This window comes from Emiliania huxleyi (genome assembly GCF_000372725.1).
Source record: "Emiliania huxleyi CCMP1516 unplaced genomic scaffold EMIHUscaffold_5, whole genome shotgun sequence".
Lineage (NCBI taxonomy): Eukaryota > Haptophyta > Isochrysidales > Noelaerhabdaceae > Emiliania > Emiliania huxleyi.
The window spans coordinates 762,101-781,430 of record NW_005198244.1 but is presented as its reverse complement, the minus strand read 5'-3'; the positions used below and the strand labels follow the sequence as shown (position 1 = coordinate 781,430).

At 68.0% G+C, this 19,330-nt stretch overlaps 8 protein-coding genes across 8 annotated transcripts; 2 read left to right on the top strand and 6 right to left on the bottom strand.

The window, feature by feature from the left end:
• Positions 1–116: 116 nt before the first annotated feature.
• EMIHUDRAFT_461539 (taurine catabolism dioxygenase) lies at positions 117–1,234 on the top strand (the record flags this gene model as incomplete). Its single annotated transcript, XM_005767014.1, has 1 exon — positions 117–1,234. The coding sequence occupies one exon, from the start codon at positions 117–119 to the stop codon at positions 1,035–1,037; it is 921 nt and encodes a 306-aa protein (XP_005767071.1). The 3' UTR covers positions 1,038–1,234.
• Positions 1,235–4,544: 3,310 nt separating this feature from the next.
• On the bottom strand, positions 4,545–6,110 carry EMIHUDRAFT_197115 (hypothetical protein; the record flags this gene model as incomplete). Its single annotated transcript, XM_005767013.1, has 1 exon — positions 4,545–6,110. The coding sequence occupies one exon, from the start codon at positions 6,108–6,110 to the stop codon at positions 4,545–4,547; it is 1,566 nt and encodes a 521-aa protein (XP_005767070.1).
• A 680-nt stretch (positions 6,111–6,790) lies between these two features.
• Positions 6,791–8,283, bottom strand: EMIHUDRAFT_197114 (hypothetical protein; the record flags this gene model as incomplete). The annotated part of the gene is made up of 2 exons (XM_005767012.1): positions 6,791–7,477; positions 7,942–8,283. The coding sequence occupies 2 exons, from the start codon at positions 8,281–8,283 to the stop codon at positions 6,791–6,793; spliced, it is 1,029 nt and encodes a 342-aa protein (XP_005767069.1).
• A 489-nt stretch (positions 8,284–8,772) lies between these two features.
• EMIHUDRAFT_58946 (hypothetical protein) lies at positions 8,773–9,084 on the bottom strand (the record flags this gene model as incomplete). The annotated part of the gene is made up of 1 exon (XM_005767011.1): positions 8,773–9,084. A coding segment is annotated over one exon (312 nt), but the record flags the coding sequence as incomplete, so codon positions are not given.
• A 677-nt stretch (positions 9,085–9,761) lies between these two features.
• Positions 9,762–10,361, bottom strand: EMIHUDRAFT_197112 (hypothetical protein; the record flags this gene model as incomplete). The annotated part of the gene is made up of 1 exon (XM_005767010.1): positions 9,762–10,361. The coding sequence occupies one exon, from the start codon at positions 10,359–10,361 to the stop codon at positions 9,762–9,764; it is 600 nt and encodes a 199-aa protein (XP_005767067.1).
• Positions 10,362–10,889: 528 nt separating this feature from the next.
• EMIHUDRAFT_197111 (hypothetical protein) lies at positions 10,890–13,034 on the bottom strand (the record flags this gene model as incomplete). Its single annotated transcript, XM_005767009.1, has 4 exons — positions 10,890–11,159; positions 11,346–11,770; positions 11,844–12,466; positions 12,586–13,034. 4 exons carry the CDS (start codon positions 13,032–13,034, stop codon positions 10,890–10,892), a joined length of 1,767 nt encoding a protein of 588 aa, XP_005767066.1.
• Positions 13,035–13,590: 556 nt separating this feature from the next.
• EMIHUDRAFT_197110 (hypothetical protein) lies at positions 13,591–16,495 on the top strand (the record flags this gene model as incomplete). Its single annotated transcript, XM_005767008.1, has 4 exons — positions 13,591–13,600; positions 14,271–14,552; positions 14,928–15,371; positions 15,744–16,495. The coding sequence occupies 4 exons, from the start codon at positions 13,591–13,593 to the stop codon at positions 16,493–16,495; spliced, it is 1,488 nt and encodes a 495-aa protein (XP_005767065.1).
• A 297-nt stretch (positions 16,496–16,792) lies between these two features.
• EMIHUDRAFT_197109 (hypothetical protein) lies at positions 16,793–19,296 on the bottom strand (the record flags this gene model as incomplete). Its single annotated transcript, XM_005767007.1, has 5 exons — positions 16,793–17,089; positions 17,222–17,266; positions 17,341–17,485; positions 17,557–17,626; positions 19,194–19,296. The coding sequence occupies 5 exons, from the start codon at positions 19,294–19,296 to the stop codon at positions 16,793–16,795; spliced, it is 660 nt and encodes a 219-aa protein (XP_005767064.1).
• Positions 19,297–19,330: the final 34 nt, after the last annotated feature.

Genomic DNA, 19,330 nt, shown 5'->3' with positions numbered 1-19,330 from the left:
GCATCTACAAGCGCCCCGCCCATGGTTCATTGGCAACCGAAAACGTCCGTTCCCCCAGCGAAGGTCGTAGCGCCCCCCCGCTGCATTTGGCGAGCGCCACCTCCTCCCTGCCGACGATGAGGGCGCTGCGAGGTGTCAGCCGCCGTCTATCCACGCCGGCGCTCAAGCCACCGTCCGCCCACGCGCTCGGCTGGCGCGTCACTCCGGTCGCCCACGCCCTGGGAGCCGAAATTGAGGGCGCCGACCTCTCTCACATCGGTGCCACCGAGTTTGCGGCGGTCCGCGAGGCGCTCCTTCAGTACGAGGTGATCTTCTTCCGCGATCAGGCGTCCTTCGATCCGGCAGCGCACCGCGCGCTCGCCCAGCTCTTTGGAGGCGTGCAGACGCACCCCGCATACGCCACCGTCGAGGGCTTCCCAGAGATCACGATCCTGGAGAATGACCGCGAGCGGCCGTCGCTGATCGAAAAGTGGCACACCGACATGACGTTCCGACCGCGACCGCCACTCGGGTCGATCCTGCACGGCATCGTCATTCCCGACGGCGGGCGCGGCGACACCGAGTTCCTCTCGATGTCGGCGGCGTTCGAGGCGCTCGAGCCGAGCCTGCGGCGGCGGCTTGCGGGGCTCGAGGCGGAGCACTCGTTCGAGCACGGCTTCAAGGAGAGCCTGTCGCAGCCGGGCGGGCGCCAGCGGCTGGCGCAAGCCCTGGCCGATAACCCGCCGGTGACGCACCCAGTCGTGCGGACCCACCCAGAGAGCGGCCGGCAGAGCCTCTTCGTCAACGGGCTCTTCACCACGCGCATCTTGGGGCTCGGCGAGGGCGAGTCGGCGGAGCTTCTCGGCTTCCTGCAGGAGCACATGGAGCAGCCGCGCTTCCGCTGCCGCTTCCGTTGGCGCCCCCACTCGGTCGCCATCTGGGACAACCGGCTGACGCAGCACCGGCCGGTGAACGACTACTGGCCTTCGCACCGAAAGCTGCAGCGCATCACCATCGACGGCGACCGCCCCTTCTACCGCGCCGCGGAGGCGGCCTAGGAACGGCAGCGGGCGGTGTTCGTAGAATCGTCGTAGTCTAGTAGGCCGTGCGCTGACCGCTGTTGCGCGTCGGCGTGCCCTGCGCCCTTGTGGAGCGCAAGTTCATGCGTAGTGTCGGTTTTCTTCTTTGGTGTACCTGTGCTAGTGCCATGTCCCGTGCAATATGGATCAAGATTCTTTGAAAAGCGTCGATTTTTGCCAAGAGGACGATTTTTTAGCACCTTGACGTGCATTTCAACCACGGGCAAAGGCCAAAAGTTTTGAAAAAAGAAATCAGCGCGCCGACACGACTCGGACTCGCCTCGGGGCAGGATGTCCAGCGCGCTGAGCGCCTACGAACTCCAGAGGCTTGACAACATCCAGGCGAACCAGCGAGCGCTCGCTGATCTCGGCCTCCCGGACGCAGCCGCGGCGGTGCGAAAGGTCAAGCCACGGGTTGAGCGCTCGAGGCCACCGCCAAGGCCACCGCCGGAATCTGTGCGCAAGTCGTCGCGGGTTCAAAACCTACCCAAGCGCGACTACACTGAGGTGAGTGAGACATCCGCTCTTGAACCGCAGCTCTTCCGCAAGAAGTTTCGGCGCGTGGACGCCCAGGCCGTGCGCGTGCGCGATGAGCCTCCGCTGAGGGGCGCGGCGGGCGCGGCGACTTCGTCGGCGAAGGCTCTCCCGCCGTCGCAGCAGCCCTTCTCCGCCGCGCGACGTGCGCTGCGGACGAGCCGTGCGCGGCTGAGCGCGCAGCACCGGGTCACGCTCCCCGCGATGCGACGGCTCGCGCGGCGTGGAGGTCTGAGGCGGGTCACGAGGCGGGAGCTAGGGCCCTCTGCGCCGTACTACGCTGCGCCGGTGGTGCCGCGCGAGGGTGGACTCGACCTGCGCCTCTCCTCGCGGTCCGCGACCGGGTACGAGGGCGTGGTGAGGCATTGCGTTAACGGCCGCGTCTCGTTCAAGGCGCAGGGGCCGTCCGACGGGGGGAGGCGGAGACATGGACTCCCTCGCCGCGCCCGCGACACGCTCCCACGGCGCGTGGCACGTGCCCGTAGGAAGACGCTCGGCTACTTCGGGACCGCCGTCGAGGCGGCGGTGACGTACGCGCGGCACTGCGCCGAGCTCGAGGCTTCGTCGGGACTTGGCAGCGGGAGCGGTCCGGGGGCGGGAGAGCGTGGCCGGCGAATGCGCGGACCGTGAGATGCTGTCACTGCAGGCGACGTGCAGCGGGAGTGGCGGGGGCGGCTCTTGCGCCTCAGCCGCAGGTCGAGCACCGGGTACCTGGGAGTGTACCGCTGGGCGGAGGGGCAGCAAGGCAAGCCCTTCAGCGCCTTCTCTCCGCGCCAGGGAGACGGGCGCAAGATCTGCCTCGGCTCTTTCGGCAGCCGCAAAGAGAGAAGAGAAGAGAGAGGGCGGCTCTCCGAAGTGGTTGAGTCGGAGGGCTGAGCCGTCCGCCCGGCTGCTCGCCCCTCAGGCAGCGCGCTCGAGGCTGCGGTTGCGTACGCGGACTTTGTCGACCCGAGCCCGCCCAGCAACGCCGGCGAGCCGGCGAGGGCCGGCGAGCCGGCGAGGGCTGGAGAGGAGCCGTCCGACGCCAGGGCGAGGGCGAGCGGGGGCACGGCAGCGGAGCCGGCGGCGGGGGCGAGCTCTCCGCCCCCTCCGCCTCGCGCGGCTGCTGCTGGACGCGACGCCGGCGGCCGAGCCGAGGCCCGCGTCCGCTTCTCGGACGGAGTCATTCTCCACTGGAACGAGCGCAACTCGACCGGCTACGAGGGGGTGGCGTACGTGGCGTGGCGGCGCTGTCGAGGCGAGTCGACGCGCGACCAGGGGAAGACGAGGCGCGGCACCGCTCTCTAGGCGAGGCTGGCCAAGCCGTTCCGCGCCGTCGCGCCGATGGTCGACGGCTTGCCAGGCGCGCCTCTCGCGCGGCGTTGTGCGGCGTCGGCTGCAGCGTGAACTTTTCTCGCTGTGACCGCTCCTCCCCTCTTGGAGCAGGTCCGCACCTCGGCTACTTTGGAACCGCTGTCGAGGCGGCGGTGGCGTACGCGCGGCACTTGCAGGCGGCGGGCGGCAGGCACATTGGCGGCGGGGAGCGGGAGGAGGGGGGCGGAGAGGGGGAGGAGGGGGAGGAGGGGGAGGAGGGGGAGGAGGGGGAGGAGGAGGAGGCAGCGGAGGAGGCGCCGCTGCCGCAGCTGAAGCGTGACGAGGCGCCCCCTGGCTTCGTCGGCAACGGCGAGGCGCGGAGGCGCCTCAGCTCGCTCAAGGACGCGTCTGCGATCCTCTCCTTCTCCGAGCGCCATCCGGAGGCGTGCCGCAGCGTGGCAGGCAGCGGCGGGGGAGGGCCGGCTGCTCCTCGGCTACACTTCGGCCGCACCTCGGCCGACCCTCGGCTGTAGGCGCTGGCGGGCGAGGGCGGGCGCGCACGTACTACGACGCCGCCAAGCTGGAGGTTTGGCGGCTCGAGCAGTCGCGCTCGCGGCGGCGGCCGCCGGCGCAGGAGGAGGAGGAGGAGGAGGAGGGGAAGGAGGAGAAGGAGGGGTCCAGGGATGAGCCGCCGCCCGACTCGCCCGCCGAGGCGTCGGCCTCCGCTGCAGCGCCGGCGCGCCGGCCTTCGCGTGCGTCCGCTGAGGCGCGGGCGGCCGCAAAGGCGGAGCAGGAAGCAGAGGGGGCGGCTGCCAAACGGAAGAGGAGGCCCGCACCGCCCGCGGCCGAAGCCGTAGTCGCCGTGGCGTGGGTGGGCGGGTGCAGGCGCACGGAAGGTTGCGTCAAGGAGTTCCGTCACCGCGGGCGGTGCAGGGTAGCCGCCTTCGAGGAGGTGGACTACGAGGTGGAGAGCATCCTCGAGGAGCGATGCGAGGCGCGGCGGACGCAGTTCCTCGTCAAGTGGAAGGGCTGGCCGATCAGTGACGCGACGTGGGAAGACGAGGCGTCTCTGAGCGGTGCGCCGGAGGTGGTGCGGAAGTGGCGTGCCAGGTGTTTGAAGGGTGAGCTGTGAGCTGCTTGAGAGATGGGGTTGGCCGATTGTGAACACACGGGGACCTCTCCGGACGCTGTCGAAGCACGTGGGCTGGGTGCGCTGCGGGTGGGGTCTATCGAGCACCGTTTTTTTTTCTTGGAGAACGCTAGTCTCCCGCGCCGACGCGCGGTGAGTCTCATGAGCAGTCATGTGGTGAGGTTGGCAGGTTCGTGGTGTCGACCCCCCCGCGCCGGCGCGCGCCCGCGCGCGCCCCCGGTGTGTGAGAGTCAGATAACACAGAATAATTCCGTCAAAAAACGAGAAAAGGCCCCGACGCCGCTCTCTCGTCTCTGCTCTGTGCTCTCCGCTGGAGCGCTGGTCTCCCTCTTAACGTAACACCGGGACCACGAAAGTACCACAGTACGATTGTCCTAACACCGGGACCAAAAAGTACACACTACGAGTACGAGCCTTTAGAGGCGAGAGAGGAGAAGCAGAGCGCATAAAGTAGTGTAGAGCGTACAGGAGTGAACGTACAAGTAGAGCGGCGACGCACAGCTCAGTGCTCAGACCATTTCCATCTGCCGCCAAGAGACGCCGCTGCAGCGGTTCCAGAAGCCGTCGCACATCGCCAAGCACTGCATGGCGGCGTTCGAAGAAGGCCCCGCGGTGATTGCCGCGTCGCCCTCCTCCTCGCCTGCGCCCTTCGGGCGCCACTCCCGCGGGCGCTGCCACCAGAGGACCCAGCGCGCGAAGGCGCGCGGGACGGGGATGCCCTGCACCTGGAGGTCGTCGGTCCGGTAGCGCGGCGCATCTTTGCGGTCGTGGAGGAGGTAGCGCCGCGACGAGCAGTGCGGGCTGAAGAGGATGCTGTAGTCCTTCCGAAAGCTCGGCTGGTCCTCGGGCGGGAAGAAGAGGACGGGATGAGCGGAGTAAGAGCGGAGGACGCGCACAAAGTACAGCATGTTGTCCTCGCAGACGCGGGGCGGGATGGTGAAGAGCGGCGCGCCCGCGAGCGGGTAGAAGAAGTTGGGGAAGCGCGACGCCTCGGCCTGATCGCGAAGTGCACCCTCCACATAGAAGGAGATGTCGACCTTGCCGATCTCGTAGCCGGTCGCCAGCACGACGAGGTCCGCGCGCAGTTCACGGCCAGAGGCGAGGACGACGCCGTCGGGCGTGTAGGCGCGCAGCGGGTCGGCCTGGCCGTCGACCACCGAGATGCGGCCATCGATCACCGCAGACCGGAAGCCAAGGTAGTCGAACGCGCGCCGCGTGCACTGCACCGGCTGCCCCGGGCTGGGCTGGCACGCGGCAGGGAGAGGCGCGCGGAGCATGTAGTCCCGAAGCCACACCCACCACCGCAGCACGAACTCGATGCACCGAGCGCCGTCGAGCAGGGTGATGAAGTCGTTCCGCAGCTCGTACACCCACCGCCAGAGCGTGTAGAGCCAGGCTCGCTGCGGCAGAGCCACCTTTGAACGCACCGTCATGTACGGCATCGTCCGCCGCAGCACGGTGACGGAGCGGGCGACGGGCGCGACGGTGGGTGCGAGCTGAACCGCCGTCGCGCCGCAGCCGACGATGAGGATACGCTTGCCTTTGTACTCGGCCAGGTCGCTGCCGCACTCCGACGAGTGGCGGATCACGCCGCCAAAGCTCGCCTCGTTGGCGATGCCGTTCGGGCGCCTCACAAACTTGGCCGAGATGGAGGCTGTGCAGAAGATGATGAAAACTGCGTGGAATCGGCCCTGGCTCGTGTCGAGGGTCCACTCGTCGCCGCCGAAGCGGAGGGCGATGACTCGGCAGCCGAATCGGAACTTCTCGAGCCCGACGTACTCTGCTGCCACCATCTCACAGTAGGATAGGATCTCGTCTCGCCGTGCAAACTGCGAGTGGAAGTTGGGGCGTGGGAGAAAGGTTGGCAGGTACGACGGGACCTCGGTGTCTGTCCCGGCTCCTGGGTAGTCATGGTCTCGCCAGGTGCCGCCGACGCCATCGCCATTCTCCTCGAAGACGGTGAAGTCCTCTATGCCTTGCTTGCGGAGAAATGCGGCGGCCGTGAGGCCTGTGATGCCGGCGCCAAGGATGGCGACGGTGGGAGACCGCAGAGCGGCCGTCGAAGAGCGGCGCATCGTCCTCGGCTGCTCAGCACCACCAAAGGCCGCTCTGCATCGTCCTCGGCTGCTCAGCACCACCAAAGGCCGCTCTGCGTCGTCCTCGGCTGCTCAGCACCACCAAAGGCCGCTCCCTGCGTCGTCCTCGGCTGCTCAGCACCAACCAAAGAGTGGAGGGGGGGACGGACGCGCGCAGGTTTGATTTCTTTTTACTAAAATTCTTTTTGGCAAAAGATAAAGAAAGCAAGCAGTAGCAATGGACAAAAATCCGAGAACGAGCCCCAACACGGCCGTATCGGAGCCTCTCGGGCACTCTTTGCTGTCTCGTCTAGTAGGGGTTGTATTTTCGGGTACTTACGGACAGCCCTCTCCACCACCCTCGCCCAGGGATCTACATTTCTCTCGGCACACTGCCACCGCGCCACCGCCGCACCGGCGACCGGGCACCGCCTCGGTATACAAAATCTGTCTGCGGGCCGACCCTCACCGCTCACCGCTCACTAGGCCCCTCCGTAACACGCCCAGCCCCCCACGCTACTCGAGTACCGCCCCCTCACTGCAACGACGACACGACGAGGACTGCACCATTCGCACCTGCCGCAGCCAGAGTGTCGGGCTGCTGCGGGTTGCGTCCCCGCGCCCTCCCTGATCCCTCCCTCCCTCCTCAAGCTCCCAGGATAGCCCGCGCCGCGTGCGGCTTAGCAAGCCAGCCCTTGGAAGGCCGCGGCCACCTCCTCCTCGGCGCGCCCGAGAGGCGTGGGCAGGCTGAGGGGCGACACGCTGCGCGGCGCCGGCGAGGGCTTGAGGGGCGGGCTCCTCTTTGGCAGCTCCTGCTGCGGCCGGGCGCACGCCTGGCAGCTCGACCAGCTCACCGCGAGCGGCATCACGTACGCGAGCCACACGTCGACAAAGGCGCCCTGCTGGGCCTGCTGGGGGGCGGCGGCGGCGAGGAGGTCCGCCAGCTGGTAGCCGACCAAGCACAGCTGCACGGCGTGCCCGCGCTGCCTCGCGCCCCAGAGGTGGTGCGTGTCGGGCGACCACGGCTCCGCCGCGCGCAGGATGATCTTGGCGGCGGGGACGCGCGGGTCGTCCACGTGCTGACGCGCGAGTTCGGCGGGCGACAGGCACGCCTCCGCCTCGGAGCTAGCCTCGGAGGGTGGCAGAGCCGACGGCGAGACCGCCCCGGGCGAGCCCTCGGGCGGGGTGGCGGACCCCTCGGGACGGGACGGGGCCGGGCGGGCGTGGGGCGAGCAGCCCGCCCGCAGCAGCTCGACGGCGCGCTGCGGCGTGAGGACGCGCACGTGGTGCAGCGGGAGGTAGCGGTACGAGGCTGCGATCCACTGGTGCAGCTCCCGGTTGCCCGAGTCGCGTGCGAGCGTCTCCGCCTCCGACGGCCGCACGACGATGCCAGTGGCGTCGAGGTAGTCTGGCCCGCGTTCGGCGCCGTACGAGGAGAGCAGCATCGCGACGTGAAGGTGCCCGTCCTGCGCGGCGACCAGCATCGGCGAAGCGCCGTTCTGCGTGCGCGCGTTGACGCGAGCGCCCGCCTCGCACAGCAGCGAGGCGCATCTCAAAGAGCCTAGAGTGCCGTCAGCGGGGTGAGGCGCAGGCGTCTGCGGAGTCTTACCTCCGTCGCGGGCTGCGAGCCGGCGCACGCGGCGGCGTACAACGGCGTCGCGCCCGGATTGTCGCCAGTCATGGGCTGCTCAACATCCGCGCCCGACGCGAGCATGAGCGACGCGCACTCGGGCTGGTCGGCCAGGCAGGCGATGAGGAGGGGCGAGCGTCCATATGCGTCAACGGTGGCGTGGTCCGCACTTGCATCGAGCAGAGCCTTGGTGATGGCAACGTGGCCCCGGGCGCAGCTCACGTGCAGCGCCGTCTCGAGATCGGGGCCGCACCGGGCGTCGAGGTCCGCTGTCGCTGTCGCCTCAACCAGCAGCTCGGCGCACCTCCTTTTATTGTGCATGATGGCGAGGAGCAACGGTGTAGGCTCGCGCGTAAAGAGCTCGTTGGGGCCGCTCAAATACCGAACTGGTCGTGGGGCAGTCAGAGCGCCCGCTTGGATCAAGAGCCGAAGCTGGTCCGCGTCGCCGTGCGTGGCGGCGGCAAAGAGTGAGTCCCGGACGTTCTTGGGTGTGGGCACCGCGAGGATGGGCTCTGGACGGAGCTCCTCGGCGGGCTGCGGCATGGGCTCTGGACGGAGCACGGATGGCGACACGCAGCACGATTGAGCAGAGCTTTTGCACGCTCGTAATTTTTCTTCTTTCCTGCTTTTTATACTCCCTTCCCGCCGCCCTCCTCAATGTCCTCACGCTACGCCCACACACTCTCCGCCCACTACCTCGCCCTTGGCCGCGTTCGCGTCGGGCTCGGCTCCTCCGCGCGCGCCCTTCCACTGTCATAGGCGGCTCAGGGCACTCCCCTCGGACTGCACGCGCCGCAGCCTCCCGCCACTGGAACTAGCGCCCGCCTCGAGCTGGCTCTCGTTGAAGCTCACCAGGCTCCCCTTGGAGTGCGCTTGCCTGAGCCGTCCCGTCGCCACCGCCGCCTTGGCCGCCGCCCACTTGGTCCTCTCCGACCGCGGCGACCCGCTGCCGCCCGGCGACCCGCCGCCGCCCGCCTCCCTCCCCTCCGCCGCCCGCCCGCTGGAGGAGGGCGTCCTCGGCCTCAGCCGCTCCTCCCTCGGCATCGCCTCGAGGGCGCGGACCACGGCCTCGAACTCGGGCCGCTCCGCCAGCTCGGCCGACCAGCCCGCAGCTACCAGCCCGCGCAGCTGGGCCGGCCACGCCTTGCCGAGAGGAGGCCGGTTGCCTCCGCGGCACGCCTCGCGCAGGAAGACCGAGGGCGTCATGAACTCGAAGGGCTTGCGGCGCGAGAGCATGTGGTACAACAGCGAGGTGAAGGAGAAGACCTCCGCCTTGTGGTTGTACGGCTGCGAGAGGGCAACCTCGGGCGCCATGTACCGGAGCGAGCCCGTCATGCCGGTGAGCGGCCGGACGGCGGCGTCGTCCTCCGCGTCCTTTTTCCAGAGCGAGAGCAGCCCAAAGTCGGCGAGCACGACGCGGCCGTCGGAGAAGACTCCAACGTTGTTTGGCTTGATGTCGCGGTGGAGCAGCCTGTTGCAAGCGGCGGCAGGGAGGCAGCGTGAGGCACGGGGATGCGGGGGGGGGGGGGGGGGCAAGACGAGTCTCGGCGGTGACGCACCTGTAGCCGGGCAGGAACTCATCGTGGGGCTTCAGCTCGTCGTCGCTGATGGTATATGGCGGCGGCGGCGGCTGCTCGCCCGTCCCTCCGACCGCAATTCCGATCCCGCCGCGCTCGCGGGAGGTGGCGCGCCCACCGCGGCACGGCCGTGGCTGCGCATCGACTTACGCTTTTGTCTATCTGAAGGATGAAGTTACTTCAGGAAGTAAGTATATTCACTGCACTATAGCACGGGCTCGCACCCCCCAGCCGCTTACTAGGAACCCCTCGCCTTATTGTTTGGCCCCCCCAGGCCACACACAGACCTCTAGACCGGTCACTGGGGCCGACAATTAGGGTTCAAACACGCCCGGGAGACAGCCCAAACACAGTTACTTCATAGTTACTTCTGCGGCATTCTCGCGCACATGTCGGCCGAGCGCGCGCCCCCTGCTGCCGGCAAACGGTCTCCTGAGAGCCCTCCTACACCCTTGCCACCCCCCCAGCCCAAGACATCATCGAGGTCCGGAATGCGCGCGCCGTCAGGCTGCTCGTCGTCGTCGGGCTCACCCGCAGCAGCAGGTGCAGCCGCCGCAGGAGCCTCCGCAGGCGAAGGCGCAGCGCCCTCGCCAGCTGAAGCCCCACCGCTACCGCTCTGGCGAGTGGCCACTCCTTCGCCTCGCGCCGCTCCGCAAAGAAGCCAACCTTGCCAGTCGGCAAGAGCGCGCCCAGCGGCTGCGAAAACATTGTGAGGCAGCAGAAGGGCGACCCGTCGTCAGCGATGCCATGCGCGACGAGGCGAATGATGTGTGGGTGGTTGATCCTCGTGAGCACTGCCACCTCGCGTCGCAGATCTGCTAGTCCTATTTTCTCGCGCTCCGGCGCCAGGTCCTTCCTGAGGCGCTTGAGCGCGACCATGCTGCCGCAAAGCGTGGCGGTATGCACCGTGCAGAAATCGCCTGCCCCGAGCTCCGAGAGCGGCTTCAGCTGCGTGAAAGATGTTGCTTCGCCGAGCGGCCTTTGCAGGTCGAGGTCCTGTTCGAATACCGAATCGGGCGAGAGCGAGGGCGGCGGCGCCGCCATATACGCGGTGCAGGTGCTGGGAGTGATGAAGTGCGATAGGTTCTTGGTGTGGGCTTACACGTATTCTTTTTTGCTGGCCGCCTTTGCTCCCCCACCCCCTACCTACCTACCTGCCTACCCTACTTATGGTAAACTAAAAAATAAATCACTCCGTAAGTGAAGTGGGGTACTATACCAACTTAAGGTGAGGGTTGGTGGACTCTCCTGCAACTATGACATGGCAGGCCACTCTCTCAACACTCAAGCCCTACAAGCATCAGATCACCAACTTGGGGAGGGTTGACATCGTGATTTCAACCGAAAATTCTTCTTCTGCTCTGTAAAAATTCCGGCTTGAAGACCGAGGGGAAAACGCGACGGGAAGGGCCCAGACCTAGCCTACCTACCCCGGCATGGTGTACGCCCAAGCAAAAAAAAACCGGGGGGTCCGGCCAAGCAAAATAAGAATACACGGGTGCGGGGCTCCCCCCGCGGCCCCGCGGTGTCTACGTATGGACACCTCCCTCGCCTCAAGCACACCTACACCTGCTAGTGCACATCGCACTTGCACGGGTAGCCCTTCGCCTTGAAGCCGAGGCAGCATGCCGAGAAGGCGGTGCCGCAGTCGCCACAGCCTGCGCCCGCGGCGCCCGACCCGTCCTGAAGGTGGCAGCCGCACGGGAACCCCTTGGCGGCAAAGCCGGCGCAGCACGCCTCGTACGCCTTGCCGCAGTCGCCGATCGCACTGCACGTGGCCCGGTCCTCCTGCTCGATGTTGCAGCCCTCGTGTGACCAGCGACAGTTGGCCGCCAGGCACGTCTGCTCGGATGGCCGCGACGTGCAGCAATGGCCGGGCAACCTCGACGCGTGGCAGTCGACACCCGCCGTCACCGCAGCAACCGCTTCAGCCTCCTTGGCCTCGGCCGCCGCGACCGTGGCCGCCGCCGCGGCCCGCCCGCCATCCCGCGCCTTGCCTGCGGTGATGTTCTCGTACCAGGGAAGCACCGGCAAGCCGGTTCCTCGGTCGTACAGACTGAGCATCGGCACTGCTCCCCAGCCGTACCGCGAGGCGAGGGGGGCGCCGGCGGAGGCGGCTGGCGCGGCTGACGCGGTGAGGGTGAGGGCGCTCCCGCCGGCCAGAGAGAGGGTCGCGTTGACCCACGACCCGTCGGCGAGAAGGAGCTCGGCCCACGCGCATTTGCCCGCCTGCGCGCTGCAGTTGAAGGCGCCGCCGAGGTAGTTGAAGGGGTAGACGTCGTCGCGCAAGCCGGCGGCGCTGACGTCGGAAAGGGAGATTTTGATGGAGGGTGGCGCCGCCGAGGCGACCTGCGACGCGAAGGAGGGAGAGCGCCAAGCGACGTCCCTCCCATACTCGAGGGCGAGCGCCGAGTTGGCCAGCCGCTTGCCGCAGTACTGCTTCGGTGGCGGGTCTGCGCCGGACAAGCGTGGGGGGCAGCGCTCAGATGCGGGAGAGGCAGGGCGTTGGGCCGTTCGGCGGCTCACGGATGTTGCAGCCGGCGCCGTGGTCGGCGTTGGTCGCGTAGCCCACCTTGGGGAGGGCGAGCGCTGCCATCTGGCCGACGGTGCGCATCTCGGCGATGAGCTCGCCGTTGCCGCACCACGTGGAGAGCTGCACGAAGCCAAAGTAGGCGGCGGGCCGCGCAAAGGAGCGCCTCCACTGGCGGATCATCCCGGGAAAGGTGCACGCGTACCGCGCCGCTCCCTCGTCGCCGCGCCGCTCATCGACGTTGGCCTCGCCCTGGTACCAAGCGAAGCCGACCAGCGCCATCGGGCCGACCGTGTACGGGTGGATCATCGAGTTGTACAGGGTGCTGTCGACCGTGCTCAGGTTGCAAGACCGGAGTACCTCCGGGGTCGTCCAGCTCTCGACGGGCGTTCCGCCCCAGTTGCTCGAGATCAGGCCGACGGGCGTCTGGCCGCCGAGCGCGTCGAATACCTCGCGACCAAAGATCCAACAGACCGCAGAAAAGTAGCCGAAGCCCTTGCTGTTGGCGACCGTCTTTGCGCTCGCGACAGACCAACTCTGCTCCACCGTCTGCAGGTCGGGCAGCGGCACCTTGGAGCTGGTCTTCTGGCCGACGGTGAAGAGGCGGACTAGAGGGTACCTTCACGGGGCCAGCTGAGGTGAGCACTACGAGAGGGCGAGCGCGGGCGAGCGCGGGCGAGAGAGAGCGAGAGAGGGAGAGGGAGGGAGAGAGAGGGAGAGAGAGGGTAGAATTTTCACCCATCGGCACGCGCAATTTCCTGGGTCGAGTTCTCAATCACGGGCATCGAGAACTGCATGTTGCTCTGCCCGCCGCACAGATACACATCGCCAAAGAGCACATTCTCGATTGCGGCCGTCTCGCCAGTGGACGCTTTGAAGGCCAATTTGTGAGGCGTTGGCGAGGCGGGCACTGCTGGGAGCGCCTGTCTCCAGATTCCGTCGCCGCCCGCCACGGTGGTGAGCAGCTGGTGAGCGCCGCCGCCCGTCATGGTGGTCGAGACAGTCGTGCCAGCGGCAACGTGGCCCCACACGACGGCACGCTGTGGCGCACGCTGCAGGACCATGCCGGAGCCGAGCGTGCGGGAGAGGAACGACGTGGTGGGCGGCGCGCTGGAGGCGGGCTCGCCGTAGGCGCTTGGCGGTGCGTCCGCCGTGTGGGATGGGAGCGCGAGCAGGCAGAGTAACATCGCCGATGACAGCGGATTGGGTTCGCAGCAGGCCAGTCCCTGGGTAGAGTTCGGAGGGGTAATAACAAGGCGAGCGGGGGCGCCAATTTCTTTATATCGCCTTCCCCTCTCTCTTTCCAACTGATGAAAGCTGACGTGTCCATAGAAAGAGGTGACGCTTTGTGTATCTCGAGACCTCGAGAGAAAGCCCTCCGATTTTATGAGAAGAGAACAAAGGGAGTGGTGGTTGCAGCGCGACAGAGTCCGCAGCGCGGCGCCAGCGGAAGGCGAGGGACGCCTGCAGGGGAGGCGCCCAAGACGGCTCGGGGGAAGCTCCGCGCCGCGGCGCCAGTGGCGAGCGGGCGCACGCCTTAGCGCGGTAGAAGAGGCGGAAGGGCGACCGCTCGGCGCGCGCCTTTGCGGGGAGGGGAGGGGGTGAGGGTGGAGGGGGTGAGGGGAGCGACTGGGAAAGGGTGGCCGAGAGCCGCAGCGGGGGGGGAGTTTGGCGGCCTCGCGCCTTTGCGTTTGCGCGCGTCACGTGCTCGTCGAGCAGCTGGTTGAGCTGGTCGGCGCACCTATGCCGAGTGGTGAGGCGTGATGACGCGCCGCTCGCCTGACATGTTGCTCATATCTCGGCTGTATCTCGGCTGTATCTCGGCTACATCTCGGAGCACTCGCGGATCTTCTTTCTGGCCCTTTTGTATTCTCTCTTCTCTCTCTCTCTCTCTCTCTCTTTATGTTCTCTCTCTCTCTCTCTCTCTCTCTCTCATCTCGAAAGGAGCGCCGCCGCCCACCGTGCCCGCGATGATCGCTGCTGCGCTCATTTCCACTCTCGAGCCGCGGCCACGATCTCCACCCCACCAATCCTTCCCGCTGCGACCTCCACCACAATCTCCACCGCAACCTCCGCCGGCCCCGAGCAAGGCCACCACAATTGACAGCCCCGTGGCTCGAGCTGGCCAAAGTCGGCTGGCCTCCATCTGATGCAAGGCTCACGCCGCTCCTGGGCCTCCGAGCAAGGCTCACGCCGCTCCTGGGCCTCCGAGCAAGGCTCACGCCGCTCCTGGGCCTCCGAGCAAGGCTCACGCCGCTCCTGGGCCTCCGAGCAAGGCTCACGCCGCTCCTGGGCCTCCGACAGAGTGTCCATCAAAGCAGGCTCGCCGCCGCCGCCGCCGCCGCCACCGCCGAACAAGCCTGCTCTGTCCTCTACCTTGCGCATTATCCTGCTCGCCGCCGTCGCGCTCACCGTGTTGACAGTCGCCTTGTTAGCTGCAACCGCTGTGACCATCTTGCTGCTTCGGGACGACGCAGTGGAGGTGCAGTCGTCAGATCCGCCAGAGCGCGCCTACGCAGTAACCTTCAACGTAACGGTCGCTGGAGATGTGGAAGACTTTGACAGCGCCGCGTTCCGTGTTGCCCTGGTTGGCACACTGAGCTTGCAATCCGTCTTCGACGTGAATCTCCGCGTGTCCCCAGGGAGCGTTCTGGTGCAGGTGCAAGTCTCAGTGGAGACGAAAGAAGATGCTGACGCCCTCGCCAGTGAGCTCATGCCGTACGCCGAGGACGTGGCGCTTGCCTCAGCCTTGTGGGAGCTAGCCGTCGAGACTGCGTCGTTGCCACTTGTGGTTGAGCTGCTCACTTCGACCGCTCCGCCATCCGCACCGCCACCGGCGCCACCCTTTTCACGCTCGCCTCCATCATCTCATCCTCCCGCACCTGGATTAGCTGCGCCACCAAGGTCGCCGCCGCCACCGCCACCCACCTCGCCACCGCCGCCCTCGCCGCCACTGCTACCGCCGTCCTCCCCAGCACCGCCGCCCTCCCTACCGCCACGCTCTCCGCCCTCACCGCCACAGCTATCGTCGCTGCCGCCGTCGCCGCCGCCACCGCCCTTCCCACCTTCTCCGCCGCCAGGGCCGGACGTCATCTTGGACACAGAGTACGGACTACGCGACGGAATCCCATTCGTCATCTCCCGTGTTGAAACGTCCATCCGTTTCTCTGGTGATGGCATTGGCGACGGGTTCACCGTCGTGTTTCTCCCCGCGGGGACCGACTCCTGCTTGCCGAACCCCAACATTGGTGGCGTTGGCGGCGCAGCGCAGGTCTATGGCAATTCCAACTCAAGAGACCAGTGGGCCGTGATCGAGGATGGCAAGGCACGCTTCACGCTGGGCGATTGCAGCGACGAGGACGACACGGCACAAGATGGAAGTGTTGCAAGAAGGATCTTGTGTGCCAGTAACGCGATCTACAAGGTCTGCATCCTGGATCGGAACTGCACGAACTCTGAGGAAAATAGCGGCTGCGAGGTCGACGCCAGCTACACATACACCAACGCAAAAGTGAGCGTCAACGGTGTCCCTCCATCGCCGCCGCCGCCGCTGTCGGCGCCACCGCGGCCGCCGCCGCCGCCCTCGCCGCCGCCACCCTCGCCACCACCGGCCTCGGGGCTGCCGTCGCGCTCACCGTCTCCTCCTGATGCACCTCCTTCACTACTCCCATCGCCGCCGTCGCCTTCGCCGCTTCCCTTCCCACCGCCGCCCTTGCCGCCCCCGCCACGCAGGCCGCCGCCTTTCCCCTCGCCGCCACCGCCACCGCCACCTCCGCCGTCGCCGCCACCGCCACCGCCACCGCCACCTCCGCCGTCGCCGCCACCGCCAACGCCACCGCCCCCTCCGCCGTCGCCGCCACCGCCGCCGCTCGAGGGTCAGCCGGTCAGAAGCGCAGGATGTGGATCTTCTCCGTCTCCCGGGTCTGGCGAATACGATATTGACGTCGGTGGAACGGCGCGACGCTTCCGTCTCAACCTGCCGTCAGACTACGACTCGAACCTCCCTCACAAGCTGCTGATGGTGTGGCACGGACTTGGAGGGACCGCCGATCAGACCGCTGATGGCTACTTTGGTCGGGGGCCATCGTATCAAGGTCTCTGGGGCCAAAGCGATGGCCGCGCTATCTTCGTCGCTGGCCAGGGGTTGTCAGCGAACGGCGGTGGCGCCGGCTGGCCCAACAGCGGCGGACGGGACATCGCCTTTGTGCGTGCCATGCTCGCAAAGCTCAAGAGCGACTACTGCATCGACGAGACACGAGTCTTCTCGACGGGCATAAGCTATGGTGGCATCATGTCCAACACGGTTGGCTGCCAGTTGGGCGATCAGGTCCGCGCCATCGCGCCAATCATGGGCAACGGGCCCTACTCCTTTTTTGGCGGTGCCGGCTGTACCGGGCAGGTCGCGGCGTGGCTCACGCACGGAAGCGCAGACGCGATCGTCTCGTACGCCTCCGGGCAAGCCTCTCGTGACCACTGGAAGGAAGCGAACGGCTGCGCAGACACCAGCGTGGTAACTGGCATCGACGCGTGCGTCGAGTATAATGGCTGCGACGAGGGATACCCGGTTGTGTGGTGCCCGACAAGCCTCGGACACTCGACGCCAGCCTTTGCCCCTTCCTCCATTTGGGAATTCTTCGACCGCTTCTGAAGTGAGCCCCTGGGGTCGCCCCCGCGCACATGCGCGGCGTGTATGCGTGCCGGCGGCGACACAGTGCAGCTCAGAGTGACTCGCTCTCTCGATCGACGATCCGGTTTTTGTGCAGCATGTAGAGCTCTATACTGTGTACTGACGTTTAAACACAGCACAGTGTAACAGTGTACCGTGTCAGTAAGTGAGACACACGACACGCGACCCCTGTGGTGACTGTCTGGGTGCAATAAAATTAAAGTGCTGTTTAGTTTCTTGGGAATGCTGTTTACGCCTCAACCCCCACCCAACAGCAGGTCACCCGCGGTACTTGTGCGACGTCTGGTACCCCTCGAGCAGGTCGGCCAGGATGCGCTTCCCGACGGGGTCCGAGTTGGCGTGCAGCTCCTGCAGCTCCACCTGCGTGCACATGCCGATCAGCGAGTACACGCCCGGCATCAGCTCGGCCTGAGCCGCCGCGCCGAGTGGCCGGTAGCGGAGCAGCGCCACCACGTCCGACAGCGCGTATGCGCCGTACCGCACGAGAGAGCGCTTGTGCGCCGCAGTCTCCTCGAGCAGCCGCCGCGCGTGCCGCGCGCAATCGAGGCCCATCGGCTCGCGGGCGGGCGCACGCCCCTCCAGCGTGGGCGGCGCGGCGGCGGATGTGGCAGCGGAGGCGGAGGACGCGGCGGCGGTGGACGAGGCGGTGGCGTCCGCCCATCCGAGTGCAAACAACATCCCGCGCACAGCGGAGAAGTAGAGCGGCGCCGCCGTGTGCACGAGCGCGCCGCGCTGCCGCAACAGCGCGAGCAGCAGAAAGTAAGCCGCGCCTGATCGCAGCCACGGGCGTGAACAGAGAACGCCACTTTCACTTTGCGCGAGGACGCCAGGAAGCAGGCGGCGCCAAACGTGGCGGCTGACGGCAGCGTCGCCGGCGGAGAGCGCAAGCTCACGTGGGCGCAAGGCGCGCCCGCGGCGCGGAGGAAGGCCGCCGCGTCGATGAGCTCGAACCTGTTCACAAGCGCCCGCCTCGTGAAGACATGCCCTTCGCAACCACAACTCGGGAGGCGAGACTGCGGCACCGGAGCTGGCCGTTCGTCAGCAGCGCCGTCAGCGCTTGCACCGCGAGTCGGCGCGACACGTCGCTAGCGGCTGAGGCGGCGGAAGTGCGCGGGGAACGGAGCGGCGAGAGGCGCTGCGGCGGGGAGACGGCAACCTCGCATAGCTGCGCGAGCAGGCGCGGCGCAGAGGCGGAGAGGCGGGCGAGGTGGAGGGGCGAGGAGGCGGCGCAGAGCAGCGCCGCGCAGAGCAGCGCCGCGTGCAAGCGCGATGCCACCCCCTCCGCCTCCGCCGCCGCCTCCGTCGCCGCCTCAGGAGGCGTCTTTGCGGCCGCGGCCGCGCCGGCCGGGAAGGAGGAGGGGGTGGTCGAGGTGCTGGCGCAGGGACGCGCCGAGGATGACAGCTCCGACAGGACGCCGTCGAGCAGCCAACAAAACGTGGCGTCGTCTGCCGCGGCGACGAGCCGCCGCAGCGTGCCCAAGGGGGTGGCTGCCGCGGCTGGTGTCGGCCGCCTGTCAACGGACCAGCCGGTGTGAGGAGACGCTCTCCATGCCTGCTCCTCGCGTGTGGGCGGCGCCCCGAAGGGCCGAGGAGGCCCTCGACGGCGCCAAGGGGGCGGAGCAGCAGCGAGAGGACAGCGGCGAGCCGGCGCACCTAGAAGATGAGAGAAGGTGAGAGAGACGCTGCGACTGCCTCGAGGCTGTACTCCGGCAAAACATCGGCGGTATCTCTGCGCTTCTCGGCCGGCGCACGTCTTGCCGCTGCACGACGCGAGCCGAAGGCGCCGACGACTCGGCGAGAGCGTCCGCTGCGCGGAGAAGCGCGCCGTCGAGCGAATCAACGCCGCCGCCGCTGCCGTCACCACCACCGTCGTCATCGTCGCGGCCTGCACGGTCGGCGCGGAGAGGCGCGCGCACCGCGTGGGCGTGTCTCGCCTGCAGCTGCGCCACGACGCAGCGCACGAGGCGGTCCAGCGCGGGCGGGCGCGGCGCGGCCACGCCGTGCGCCGCCAGAGTGCGCTCCGCGCGCAGCCAGAGCGAGAGCGCGTCCAGCAGCGCCGCGAGGCCGCGCGCCTGCTCACAGCTCTTCGGGTTTCACGGTCCACCCACGTCGCCACCGCCGATTCGGCCGCCCGCGGCGCCTCGCGCGCCGACGGCGGCCCCGATGCGGCGCCGCGCCGCCCGTCCTCATCGCCGGCCGATGGCGCGCACGGGCGGAGCGCGAGGAGCGAGAGGGTCGCCGCCGCACCGCCGCACCCCTCCCCCGCCTCGCCGCCGTCGCCGCCAGCCCCGCCGAAGCAGGCGGCCACGTGCGAGAGCGCCTCGGAGAGGGGTTGGAGCGCGTGCGCATCGGCGGAGGCCCCAGCGCCGGACGGGTGCGCGCCGCGGCTGCGAGGCAGGGGCGGCGGCGGCGGCGCGGCGTCGAGCAGCGCCCCGAGGCGGGCACTCAGCAGCACGAGAGCGGCCGTCTGCCTCCACCTGAACGAGACGGCAGGGACGCGGCGAGTGGATACGCGGACGCGGCTGCGACGGGAGGGGCGGCGGCGGGGGGGCGGCGACACTTGCCTCACGCCGCTCTCGGCGAATCTCGGCGATCTCGGCTAAACTCCGCCGCTTCTCATCGTCGACGACGTCCCCCTCTGCGCCGCTCCCTCGCCCACCGCCGCCGTCCCCGCGCCCCTCCTCCCCCTTCCTCGGCCCCTTGGCGCCGCTCTCCTTGGCGACACTCTCGACCTCGTCGCCACGCAGAGCGGCGCGCAGCATGTTTGCCCATGCCGGCGCCGCGACCGCACCTCCC